This window comes from Cherax quadricarinatus, chromosome 23 (genome assembly GCF_038502225.1).
Source record: "Cherax quadricarinatus isolate ZL_2023a chromosome 23, ASM3850222v1, whole genome shotgun sequence".
Taxonomy (NCBI): Eukaryota; Metazoa; Arthropoda; class Malacostraca; order Decapoda; family Parastacidae; genus Cherax; species Cherax quadricarinatus.
The window spans coordinates 34,460,203-34,474,535 of record NC_091314.1 but is presented as its reverse complement, the minus strand read 5'-3'; the positions used below and the strand labels follow the sequence as shown (position 1 = coordinate 34,474,535).

General features: G+C 38.9%; 1 protein-coding gene across 13 annotated transcripts in view; it reads right to left on the bottom strand.

Annotated features, from left to right (window-relative positions):
- The window catches only part of LOC128685704 (acyl-coenzyme A thioesterase 1), a 326,051-nt gene that overhangs the window by 231,260 nt on the left and 80,458 nt on the right, over positions 1-14,333 (bottom strand). For all 13 annotated transcript variants that reach the window (XM_070088074.1, XM_070088077.1, XM_070088081.1 and 10 more), the window contains one exon: positions 2,707-2,866. In XM_070088074.1, the coding sequence (XP_069944175.1) occupies positions 2,707-2,866 (160 nt within the window). The remainder of the gene's footprint in view (positions 1-2,706; positions 2,867-14,333) is intronic.

Sequence of the window (14,333 nt, the reverse complement as noted above, 5' to 3'; positions counted from 1 at the left end):
CCTCCTTTAAAGTGCAGGCATTGTACTTCCCATTTCCAGGCCTCAAGTCCGACTATATGAAAATAACCGGTTTCCCTGAATCCCTTCACTAAATATTACCCTGCTCACACTCCAACAGATCGTCAGGTCCCAAGTATCATTCGCCTCCATTCACTCCTATCTAGTAATACGCTCATGCACGCTTGCTGGAAGTCCAAGCCCCTAGCCCACAAAACCTCCTTTACCCCCTCTTTCCAACCCTTTCGAGGACGACCCCTACCCCTCCTTCCTTCCCCTATAGATTTATATGCTCTCCATGTCATTCTACTTTGATCCATTCTCTCTAAATGACCATACCACCTCAACAACCCCTCTTCTGCCCTCTGACTAATGCTTTTATTAACTCCACACCTTCTCCTAATTTCCACACTCCGAATTTTCTGCATAATATTTACACCACACACTGCCCTTAGACAGGACATCTCCACTGCCTCCAACCGTCTCCTCGCTGCTGCATTTACCACCCAAGCTTCACATCCATATAAGAGTGTTGGTACTACTATACTTTCATACATTCCCTTCTTTGCCTCCATAGATAACGTTTTTTGACTCCACATATACCTCAACGCACCACTCACCTTTTTTCCCTCATCAATTCTATGATTAACCTCATCCTTCATAAATCCATCCGCCGACACGTCAACTCCCAAGTATCTGAAAACATTCACTTCTTCCTCTTCCTTCCTTCCTCCTCCCCAATTTGATATCCAATTTTTCTTTATCTAAATCATTTGATACCCTCATCACCTTACTCTTTTCTATGTTCACTTTCAACTTTCTACCTTTACACACATTCTCAAACTCATTCACTAACCTTTGCAATTTTTCTTTAGAATCTCCCATAAGCACAGTATCATCAGCAAAAAGTAACTGTGTCAATTCCCATTTTGAATTTGATTCCCCACAATTTAATCCCACCCCTCTCCCAAACACCCTAGCATTTACTTCTTTTACAACCCCATCTATAAATATATTAAACAACCATGGTGACATTTATTTATTTATTTATTTATTTAGTAATTTAAGCATACAAACAGAGGTACAAAAAATACAGGTAAGAGCAGCATGCCAAAGCCACTTATATGCATAGCATTACGGGCTGGCTTAAAATTAACTTAAGATTAACTAAGCAATGATGAAATCAGTGATAAAACATTATTGTAAACAGATAACTATAAAGCACAAATGAGTATTTCAAAGACAGGTCATATGGTTGCTTGCATTGCTGTACATTCAGTCGAATGGAGTATTCTGTTAGGTAGTGTATTTAAAAAAATAATAAAGTTAGATTGGGTCCTAGGTTTAACATTTGTGTGATATAGTTGTGAGTAACATATAGGATATACAATTTATAAGGTTCAGTTATTCAGTATTTATTTGGTTTTGAGTGAGTAAGTGATCTTTGAGAAGAGACTTGAATTTATAAACAGGTAGTGTTTCTTTTATATTTACAGGTAATGAATTCCAGATTTTAGGGCCTTTTATGTGCATTGAGTTTTTGCATAGCGTGAGATGGACACGAGGAACTTCAAAGAGTGATCTGAGCCTTGTGTTCTGGTCATGTGTTCTGTTGAGGTTTGCAAGGAGATGTTTGAGGGGAGGGTTAATATCAGAGTTAAGTGTTCTATGTATGTAATAGGTGCAATAATAAGTATGGATGTTTTGTATGGTGAGTAGGTTGAGTGCTTTGAATATTGGTGGAGTGTGTTGCCTGTAGTGAGAATTTGTTATCATTCTAACTGCATTACACATCCCTGTCTAAGACCTACTTTTACCGGGAAGTAGTCTCCCTCTCTTCTACACACCCTAACCTGAGCCTCACTATCCTCATAAAAACTCTTTACAGCATTTAGTAACTTACCACCTATTCCATATACTTGCAACATCTGCCACATTGCTCCTCTATCCACTATCATATGCCTTTTCTAAATCCATAAATGCAATAAAAACTTCCCTACCTTTATCTAAATACTGTTCACATATATGCTTCAATGTAAACACTTGATCTACACATCCCTTACCCACTCTGAAGCCTCCCTGCTCATCTGCAATCCTACATTCTGTCTTACCTCTAATTCTTTCAATTATAACCCTTCCGTATACTTTTCCTGGTATACTCAGTAAACTTGTTCCTCTATAATTTTTACAATCTCCTTTGTCCCCTTTCCCTTTACATAAAGGGACTATACATGCTCTCTGCCAATCCCTAGGTACCTTCCCCTCTTTCATACATTTATTAAACAAAAGTACCAACCACTCCAACACTATATCCCCCCCTGCTTTTAACATTTCTGTCATGATCCCATCAGTTCCATCTGCTTTACCCCCTTTCATTCTACGTAAATTTTTAATTTTATATTTTGCATATATTTGAAAACTACTTGCCTAATTATGACAAAAAACACACTAGGCACTCAAAAGACAAAAAATTATAGTGTGTTATTCAAGGAGGCAAGTTCCATTATAAATGAAATTTGCTGTGTTGAATCTTATTTATCTGCATTTCAAATTTGTTTATAAAATTTTAATTATAGAATTCATCATATTTTGTATGCATTTATTTTTCATTCCAAATAAGCAGATATTACTTCACATTATAACAACAAAGACAACATATAGATTCATCATTAAATGTTTTAGATACTTTCTAAATATACATATACTTACAACATTGGGGTTTTGGGGGTCCTTTTTGAAGAAGCGAGTAAATTTCTGTTCAGTGTGTGCTGGCAGTAAGCTGCCAATTAGTCCCATTGGAAATATTCCCTTAAAGTGACCACCCAGAGACTCCATTGTAGCTGCATCAACCATGCCACAGCTGTTGGCTCTGGTGTAATAACAAACAGTATGATTGTCTTACCTGTACTATATACTGCAGCAGTTATACATCATTTTTAAAAATGTGTAGGAAGATAAGTTGTGGGTATGAAGTTGTAATATACAGATCAAGCTTTCCCTGGGACAAAGTTTCTCTCAGGCTTACCATGAGTGAAACAATGTCCCAGTAATAGCTTATTCTTCACTGTCATCATACTCACACCTGTCAGCATTATATCTATATCCAGGAGTATTAGCATTAACATAGTCAACATTGAGCATATCAATTATGTAATTTTAAACTAGTTTAAGTTAGTCTTAATTTGCCCAAAATGCATTGCACAAGGAACTTTCCACAGTATCTGTCAAATTATGTATCTTACTTTATTTTACTGTGTATCTTACTTTACTTTATTTTACTTTATTTTACTAATTTATTAATGTTAGAAGGAAAAAGACAATGGAACTGATAATGAAGATAAATATACAGTGGAACCTCAAATATCGAACTTAATCCATTCCAGGAGCAAGTTCTAAATTCGAAAAGTCTGAAATTCGAAGCAATATTTCCCATAAGAAATAATGGAAATACAATTAATCCGTTCCAGAAACCCAAAAATATTCACACATAAAATACATTTTATAAAGATTAATTACAGTTTTACATACAACAAATACTATAGTTTTTAATTATGTATAGTAATACATATAAAATAACATTTTTACTTACCTTTATTGAAGACTGGTGATGGCATCTGGAAGATAGGGAGGAGGAGAGAGGGAGTTGGGGTTATTGTTTGGAAGGGGAATCCCCCTCCATGAGGACTTCAGGTAAAGCCCTCTCTGGGGTTACTTCCCTTCTCTGTCTTTTAATGCCACTAGGACCAGCTTGAGTCACTGGACCCCTGTCTCACAAAATAACTGTCCACAGTCCTCTGTTTCTGGCACCTCTTTAACAATTCCCTAAAATGGGACATGGCTTTATCACTGAACTTGATGCAAAGATGGCTTGTTTCAGCTTGCTCAGGGTGGTACTTCTGTACAAACACTTGGACATCATTCCACTTGGCACAAATCTCCTTAATCTTTGAAGAAGGCACCTCATCCACTCCCTCTTTCTCCTCCTCTGAAGCAAGTTCCTCATCTGTGGTCTGATACTGCTCCAGATGAAGCTCTTGCAGCTCTTCAGTGGTTAGCTCTTCCCTGTGATCCTCCACCAACTCTTCCACATCCTCACCATTCACCTCCAATCCCAGGGTGTTCCCCAATGCCACAATAGAGTCCACAACAGGCAGAGGGTGAGCTGGGTCAGGGTCAGGGTCAGCCTCAAACCCTTCAAAATCCCTCTTTTGGACACAATCTGGCCACAATTATCTCCAAGCAGAGTTCAAAGTCCTGGAAGTCACTCCCTCCCAAGCCTTACCTATAAGACTTATGGAGCTGTAGATGTTGAAGTGATTCCTCCAGAACTCTCTTAGAGTCAACTTAGTGTCTGTGGTCACTTCAAAGCACTTTTCAAACACTGCTTTTGAGTAGAGTTTTTTGAAGTTAGAAATAACCTGCTGGTCCATGGGCTGGAGGAGAGGAGTGGTGTTAGGAGGCAAGAACTTCACTTTTATAAAATTGAAGTCCTTAGACAAGAGGTCTAATAAGTTTGGAGGATGAGCAGGAGCATTGTCCATTAACAGGAGGCACTTGAGTGGCAATTTCTTTTCCTGGAGGTATTTTTTCACACTGGGGCCAAACACTTCATAGACCCACTCTTTGAAAATTTGTCATGTGACCCATGCCTTATAATTAGCTTTCCACAAGACACATAATTTGTTCTTTAAGACATTATTTTTCTTAAACACTCTGGGATTTTCTGAATGATACACAAGTAAAGGCTTCACTTTAAAATCACCACTAGCATTAGCACAGAACAAAAGAGTAAGCCTGTCTTTCATAGGCTTGTGTCCTGGCAGTGCCTTTTCCTCCTGTGTGATGAAGGTCCTTTTTGGCATTTTCTTCCAAAACAAGCCTGTTTCATCACAATTAAACACTAGTTCAGGTATGAATTCTTCACTGTCTATGTACCTCTTAAACTTCTGTACAAACTTCTCAGCCGCCCGTTTGTCTGAACTGGCTGCCTCACCATGTCTTACAACATTGTGTATGCCACTATGCTTCTTAAATCTATCAAACCAGCCTCTGCTGGCCTTAAATTCACTATCAGCACTGGTTCCAGGAGTTTTCTGTACCAGATCGGCATGCAACTTCCTTGCCTTTTCGCAAATAATCGTCTCTGAAACACTATCACCTACAATCTCTTTATCCTTGATCCACACCAGCAACAACTTCTCAACCTCTTCAACTATTTGTGGTCTTTTTTTGGTTAGCATATTAATACCTTTCGCAACATCAGCTTCCTTGATTTGTTCTTTCTTTGACAGGATAGAACCGATGGTCGACTTGTTTTTCCCATACATCCTGGCAAGCTCAACAAGTCTCACACCACTCTCATACTTCTGTATTATTTCCTTCTTCACATCTATTGTGTTTCTCACTTTCTTTACCACAGAGGTACCACTAGCAAGTTTCTTTGAGCCCATGGCAGCTTATTTCACAGTCCCACAAGTGCTAAACACGACAAAATACTAATCGTAAAATGTGTGAATGAGAGTGCAGGTTAGTGTTCACTCAAGCATAAACAAAGCTAGACTGCTCACGGCGCCTGCGCGGGGACGCGGACAGAGCAGGCCCACGGACATGTCCCATACCTGGCAGTCTGAAAATAGGGGCGTGTGCGATAATAGGGACACAGTTTGTCCGAAAAAATGGTCCTATTTCGAAACGTTCGATATGTGATACGTTCGATTTTTGAGGTTCCACTGTATAAAGCAAAAAATTCCACTTTTGATACAGAGCAGCACTTAAAAAGGTTAGTGCCACTAAGAGAGTGTTAACCAAATACAATAAACCCTTGATTTAATGGACTAAAGAATTATGGGACAAAGTTCATTCAGATTCAGGTAAAAAAAAATGGACATTATTATATAAATTATTTGTAATTTTTATTCACACAAAAAATATAAGATTTACTGTTATTCCCAATTGCAATAATTGTATAAATATGTCAACCCATTCACGACTGCATATTGGAATGGGCAGTGACGTCATTTGTTTACACTGAAACAGCCAAGCAATTGACCATTTTTCCTAGGTTGAGCTCAATTTCAAGGCACTTTTCGTCATGTAAGCAATCAAAATCATATCTATTTCTGTAATATATCTTCCATTCTATCAAATGAGACCAAAAAAAGAGAATACAACCATAAAAACCATACGAAAGTACCACTAAGGGGTGGCTAATTGCTGAGAAGTGAACTCCATTATTTATGCTTAGATTTCTTTCATTATTATTATTATTATTATTATTATTATTATTATTATTATCGTTATTATTATATAAAAAAATTGTAATTTATATTCACACAAAAAACATAAGATTTACTGTGACGTCATCTGTTTACACTGAAACAGCCAAGCAATGGATCATTCCTCCTAGGTTGAGCTCTATTTCAAGGTACTTTTCATCGTGAAAGCAATCAAAATCATATCTATTTTTGTAATTTATCTTCCATTCTATCAAATGAGACCAAAAAACAAGAATACAACCGTAAAAACCATTCAAAATTACCGCTAAGGGGAGGCTAATTGCTGAGAAGTGAACTCCATTATTTATGCTTAGATTTCTTTCATTTTTGGTGTACATTAAGAAGCATCTTTCCATCATACATTGTCCAAGTTTTAATAAGATAGTCCAACAAACAAATGAGATACAATTCACGAGATCAAGAGCAAAAGCCCCTCACCAGTGTCAAGGAACCTGCCTTGAGGTCTGCTCGCTTGTGGAAATTGTGCTCGCGTATGGAAGCAAAAAATCAACCCATCGACTGCTCGTATTTGGAAAAACTCGCACGTGGACACGCTCGCAAGTAGAGGTTCCACTGTATAACTATGGATAATTAATGGTGAATGATGAGTGGTGATAACTGATGACTGGTGGTGCGTGAAGATTAATTGATGGACTAAATGATGCTGAATATATTGAGAATGATTAAGTGACGGTGGAATAACTGAGATTGATGGATTAACTGGTGACGGATGAATAATAATTTGTGGATGATAGTGACTTTTACTCGACATTTCTTCTCATCCACAGTATTACCAATCAGCGAGTTAACCACCTTTAAAATATAACATGAGCAACCATGTTTTCACAAGTAATCCATAAACATCAACCATGTAAATAACATACAGGCATACTTCACTAATACAGCAGGTTAGGCTCCAGACCACTGCCTTAAAATGTATAACTGCCTTTTTTTCACTTGCCAGTGCATGTGAAAGCCTAAAAACATGTTTACATTATCATTAAGTGAGGAATAGTGTGAGGCCTAAAAAAAATGATGCAAAAGTAAAAATAATGAATAATAAAACTGCTAGTTTACTGTAAAGCAAGGCAGGCACCAAAAATCATAAACATGAATACAATTGAAAAGCCCTATGTATCAGCAAAGCACCTTAACCCCTAAACGGTCCAAACGTATATACAGTGGTCCCCCAGTATACGATATTAATCCGTTCCTGAGAGCTCATCGTATGCCAAAATTATCGAAAGGCAAATTAATTTTCCCCATAAGAAATAATGGAAATCAAATCAATCCGTGCAAGACACCCAAAAGTATGAAAAAAAAAAATTTTGCCACATGAAATATTAAGTTTAATGCACACAAACTGAAGAAGACATGCACAGTTTGTAGTACACTCTACTAACAATAGAATACATGACACTTACCTTTAATGAAGATCTGGTGATGATTGATTGGATGGGAGGAGGGGAGAGTGTCGAACTTATTGTTTAGAAGGGGAATCCCCTTCCATTAGGACTTGAGGTAGCAAGTCCTTTTCCGGGGTTACTTCCCTTCTTCTTTTAATGCCACTAGGACCAGCTTCAGAGTCACTGGACTTCTGTCGCACAACATATAGGTCCATAGAGGCCTGTACCTCTCATTCCTTTATGACTTTTCTAAAGTGGTTCACAACATTGTCATTGTAATAGTCACCAGCATGGCTTGCAATAGCTGTGTGAGGGCGATTTTCATCCATAAAGGTTTTCACCTTTGTCCACATTGTGCACATTTCTTTAATCTGTGAAGTAGACAACTTCCTCAATTTCTCTATCCCCTCCTCCAAAGCAGTTTCCTCAGGTCTGGCCTCTTGCTGTTGAAGGTGATCTAGCAGCTCATCAGTGGTTAGTTCGTCATTGTCCTCCTCCACCAACTCTTCCACATCCTCCCCCCTAACCTCCAACCCCAAGGACTTCCCCAATGCCACAATGGTTTCCTCAACTGGCATACAATTCCCAGGGTTAGCCTCAAACCCTTCAAAATCTCTTTTGTCTACACATTCTAGCCACAGTTTCTTCCAAGCAGAGTTAAAGGTCCTCTTAGTCACTCCCTCCCAAGCCTTACCTATAAGGTTTACACAATTGAGGATATTAAAGTGATCCTTCCAAAACTCTTTTAGAGTCAATCGAGTGTCTGTGGTCACTTCAAAGCACTTTTGAAACATAGCTTTTGTGTACAGTTTCTTGAAGTTGGAAATGACCTGCTGGTCTATGGGCTGCAGGAGAGGAGTGGTATTAGGAGGTAAAAACTTGACCTTAATGAAGCTCATGTCCTCAGAAAGTTGCTCTGCCAAGTCTGTAGGATGACCAGGGGCATTGTCTAATACCAGGAGGCACTTAAGGTCTAATTTCTTTTCAGTTGGGTAATTTTTCACATTGGGGCAAATGCATGGTGTAACCAGTTATAGAAAAAGTCCCTAGTGACCCATGCCTTACTGTTTGCCCTCCACAGCACACACAAATTAGCCTTGAGGACATTGTTTTGCCTGAACACACTGGGAGTTTGAGTGATGCACCAATAAAAGCTTCACTTTGCAATCACCACTAGCATTGGCACACATCAGAAGAGTAAGCCTGTCTTTCATAGGCTTATGTCCTGGGAGTGCCTTTTCCTCCTGAGTAATGTAGGTCCTGCTTGGCAATTTCTTCCAAAACAGGCCTGTTTCGTCACAATTAAACACTTGTTCAGGTTTTAATTCTTCACTGTCTATGTAATCCTTAATTCCTTCACATATTTTTCAGCTGCTTTTTGGTCCGAACTGGCAGCCTCACCATGCCTAATCACACTATGTATGCCACTATGATTCTTAAATCTTTCAAACCAACCTTTGCTGGCCTTAAATTCACTCACATCACCACTAGTTGCAGGCATTTTTTCAATTAAATCCTCATGCCACTTCCTAGCCTTTTCACAAATGATCGCTTGAGAGATGCTATCTCCTGCTATCTGTTTTTCATTTATCCACACCAATAACAGTCTCTCAACATCTTCTAACACTTGCGGTCCCTGTTTCAACAGGGACCGCAACAGCTTCCTTGATTGCCGTTTTCCTGGCCACTATAGTAGCGATGGCTGATTGGGGTTTTGTATACAACCTGGCCAGCTCCAAGACACGCACTCCACTTTCGTACTTTGCAATTATCTCTTTCTTCATTTCAATAGTCATTAGCACCCTTTTTCTCGAAGAGTTGGCACTAGAAGCTTTCTTGGGGCCCATGGTGACTTATTTTGCAGAAACAAGCACCAAAAGCACTGTGATAATATGGAATGTACCGAATGTATGCTTAGATGCAAGAACACTGGCTGGCTTGTAAACACTGGCATGCATGGGGCAGTTCAAGCCACACATGGACACGTCTCGGACGAATCGCGTGTGGCAGGTTTTTTAACGAGTGGCAAGGCAAAATTTTTGCGTTAACCCTTAAACGGTCCAAACGTATATATACGTTCACATGCGTAGCACCCCAAACGTATATATACATTTTATTTTTCCTGCCTCCAAATTTGGCATGATTGGCCTGAGATGCCTGGTCAGCATAGAATTGGTCTTAACACTCGGTGTGCGCAGTGTTAAAAAAATCTGGGACCACTTAGTACCTTTTGGGAGTACCAGTTAAATTGAGCGCTAGCTAGAGCAAACAGTGCGGCAAACGCCAAGGATTCACTGATGTAATGTCATATTAACACTTCTCTTTTAAGAGGAAAGTGATGTTAACCCCAAGTTTAGGGTCTGTCGATCTCTGTCTGTCTATCTGTCTCTGTATATCTGTGTCTGTCTATCTGTCTCTGGCTTTGTCTATCTCTTTCAATCTGTCTTTGTCTATCTATCTCACAAGTACACACAAATACAAGTATACGTAGTATAAATTACCCAGCATAACCCAAAAATCCAGACAAAGTGCTATACTCTGCTTGAAGATGTGAGTAAAGGTGATGACGCAGTCTTGTGGCTTTCTCTGAGACAGAGAGCTAGACAGATAGACAGGGAGCTTGACAGACAGACAAATAGACAGACAGAAATGTTTGTGTACCAGCAAAAACAAAGTGAGGGGGATGGTCACCTTCCCCAACCCTCGTTTATGCTCATCAAACATCAGCTCTTATCAGATGTTATCTTCCCTTATCTTGTCACTGTCAGGGGTGGACTGTTTTTCATGCTTCAAGGGAACATATTATTACATATTATTATTATTACATATTATTATTACCTATTATTATTATTATGTATTATTATTATTATTATTATTATTATTATCCTCCTCCTCCCTTTTCTTCTTCTCCCTTTTCTCCTTCTCCTCCTCCCTTTTCTCCTTCTCCTCCTCCCTTTTCTCCTTCTCCTTCTCCTTCTCCTCCTCCTTTTCCTCCTCCTCCTTTTCCTCCTCCTCCTCCTCCTTCTCCTCCTCCTCATTATTGTTATATACTTCCACATATCCAAAACATTGCTGGGACATATAAATACTTTGTTTATATTCCAAGACAACAGTAAATGACCAAGACAGGTGTAAATGTCCACCTGTCAGTGTTTGTGACAATTTGAGTACAATTTCATTACCTAATACAGTGGACCCCCGGTTTACGATATTATTTCATTCCAGAAGTATGTTCAGGTGCCAGTACTGACCGAATTTGTTCCCATAAGGAATATTGTGAATTAGATTAGTCCATTTCAGACCCCCAAACATACATGTACAAACGCACTTACATAAATACACTTACATAATTGGTCGCATTGGGAGCTGATCGTAAACCAGGAGTCCACTGTACTAGTATCAGAACAAAGATTGGTTATAAAATGACAAGAACTACTACAAATTGTAATTATCAGAACATCAAAATTCCATAAAATAATATGAAAAATAAAAAAAAAGGTATATCGACAACATGTCTGCAAGCGGCAGGACTCAATGCTGCCATCACATGAGCATCCAGTGCCAACTTCTCAGCCTCATATCTCTGTAAGTACTGACCCTAGTCTTTTTTTTTTATTCTAAAACACTTAAAAAAAATGTGTGTTTTTTTTTTCTATAAAAAAAAACGATTTTTTTTTTCAAAATATTCAGGGCGCTGCGCAAGAGAACGTATATATACGTTTGGACCATTTAAGGGTTAAGTAAGGTAAGCCTGTATTGTTAATTTACCGACTGGCTTTTATCATGTTTAAAAACTACTGATGAGAATGAAGAAGAAAAAGGCACAATACCATGACTGGAACAATACACAAATAACCAGCACATAGGAAAGAGAAGCTTTTGACAACATTTCGGTCTGACTTCGACCATTTACAATGTCACACTAACAGAAGGGAGAGAAGGAGGCAGTATATATAGGTCAGCTGATAGGGATGGGACAAGAGAGATAGTAGGAAAGGAAGAAGAGAGGCAGTAGTAGTAGTAGTAGTAGTAGTAGTAGTAGTAGTAGTAGTAGTACTTCTACTACTACTACTACCACCTCTCTGCTTCTTTTCTTACTACTTCTCTTGTCCCATCCCTGTCAGTTGGCCTACATATACTGCCTCTTCTCTCCTTTCTGTTACTGTGATTTTGTAAATAGTCCAAGTTGAGCTGAAACTCTGTCGCAAGCTCCTCTCTCTCCGATGTGCTGGTTATTTGTGTATTGATGAGATTACAGTCAAGAAATCCGTAAGTAGGGATTAAAGTAAACTCTCTCTGTATATGTACTAAGAGATGTACTGCAGATACATTCTAAAGCATAGAAAGTTATCAGAATATTATACCTGCCTTTATAAAATAATAGCTATGGCTTTGCATTCATTCAGCATTTCAACTGTAGTTACTTTGTAGGTCCTCTCATAGTGAGTTCAACTTTTTAAAGCATGAAAAGTATTCACTGAAGAATTACTTATAGCTTTTTTATAGAAAATCTGACAAGTTTATTGACAAAGCAGTAACTGAGTGAGAATATAAAATGTGCAAGAGAAGCTGTTGGAAGCAATTACTGGTTTTAAAGAATTGTTCATCATCCAGCCAATCTGTGATTTGAAATGGTACAAATTACAAAAGCGACCACTTCTGTGGTAACTTATATTCTATAAACCATAATGAACAACATATAAAAAGTGTTGACTAATATGGGTGGGTGAACACATTAAATTTTTAACCCTTTTTTTTAACCTTTAACTATCAGGGCATTGATCAATGCTCCCCCCCCCCTCCCAAGTGCTCAAACTATTTTAACCCTTTGAGGGTCCAGAGGCCAAATCTCAGTGACAGTCAAGGTCTAAGAATTTTCGAAAAAAAAAAATCTTATAGAATTAAAGATAATATTTTTCTTGAGGTAACAAAACAAAACAAAAAAAAATCCGATCAGTACTTTCCAAAATATAGAGGCATGAAGTTGACCCTCAATGACCGGATGGCGGCGACTTCCATAAAGTCACATTTTTTTTTTATTTTACTTTTTTGTTACTTTTTTTTCTTTTCTATTTTTTTTTTCAGTAACGTTTGTGGCCTGTGAGACCAATATAATGCATAATGTATATATGTACACTTGTTGTATTCAACACAATAACTGCACTAATATTTTCATCATTATATTGCTTACAAAACTTGTTTACAGCAAAAAATATACAAAATGTTGTATACGTATTAGTAATATTCTATTATACAGTGGAACTCCGGATTTTGACCACTTTCTTCGGCAAAATTTTACGCCGGGTTTCATACCTTCACTCGGAAATCATCCATGTCAAGACGCGTCCACCCACCTGGGACGTGGCCGCTCACACGTACATGACTCAGTCTGCCTCTGTCACTTATTCAGTGAGCAACACTCCACACATTCATCCGAAACATTTCATAATAATCCATTGTTTTTTGTGCTTGTTTGTTGAGTGCAACTGCAAAATAAGCCACCATGGGGCCAAAGAAAGTTCCTAGTGACAGCCCTTGAGTAAAGGTGAGAAACACAATAGAATTCAAGAAAGAGCATGTAGCAAAATACGAAAGTGGCGTACGTGTGGCTGAGCTCGCCAGGATGTATGGATGTATTCCAAACAATAACCACACCTCCCTCTCCCCTCCTCGCCTTCTTCCATATGCCAAGAGTCTTCAATAAAGATATGTAATAGTGATTTAATTTTATTTTTCCTGCCTTCAAATATGGCATGATTGGCCTGAGAGGCCTTGCAGCATAGAATGGGTTATAACACTCAGTGTGCACTGTATTAAAAAAATCTGGGACCACTTAGTACCTTCTGGGAGCACCTGGAGTTTATCTGGAGAGAGTTCCGGGGGTCAACGCCCCCGCGGCCCGGTCTGTGACCAGGCCTCCTGGTGGATCAGAGCCTGATCAACCAGGCTGTTACTGCTGGCTGCACGCAATCCAATGTACGAGCCACAGCCCAGCTGGTCAGGCACCGACTTTAGGTGCTTGTCCAGTGCCTGCTTGAAGACCGCCAGGGGTCTATGGGCAATCCCCCTTATGAATGCTGGGAGGTAGTTGAACAGTCTTGGGCCCCTGACACTTATTGTATTGTCTCTTAACGTGCTAATGAGCACCAGCTAGAGTAAACAGCAAAGCAAACACTTGGGATTCACTGATTTCATGTAGTATTAACTCTCCCATATTAAGAGGAAAGTGATGTTGACCCAGAGTTTAGTGGTTTTGAGGTGGATGTGGCCATAAGTGGTCAAGGAAATATCAAAAAACCTCGATAATAATCCATGTGCAACATTTGTGCAACACCCTTTCAGAATGTCTTATAACCTATGCCCTAAGTAAAGAGAAACAACTCTGGAACATAAAGTTGTTCAGCAGGCTGGCTGACTGGCTGATTGGCTGGCTGGCGGCGTGACTCCATTTGTTTGTCTGTGTCCATGTCTATCTCTCTGTCTGTCTCTGTCTATCTTTATCTCTACTACTCACCTAATTGTCTCTGTCTCTATCTCTGTCTATCTGTATCTTTTTCAATCTGTCTCTGTCTATCTCTGTCTCACCGGTACACATAAATACAAGTATACATAGTGTAAATTACCTAGTATAACCCAAAAAATTCAGACAAAGTGC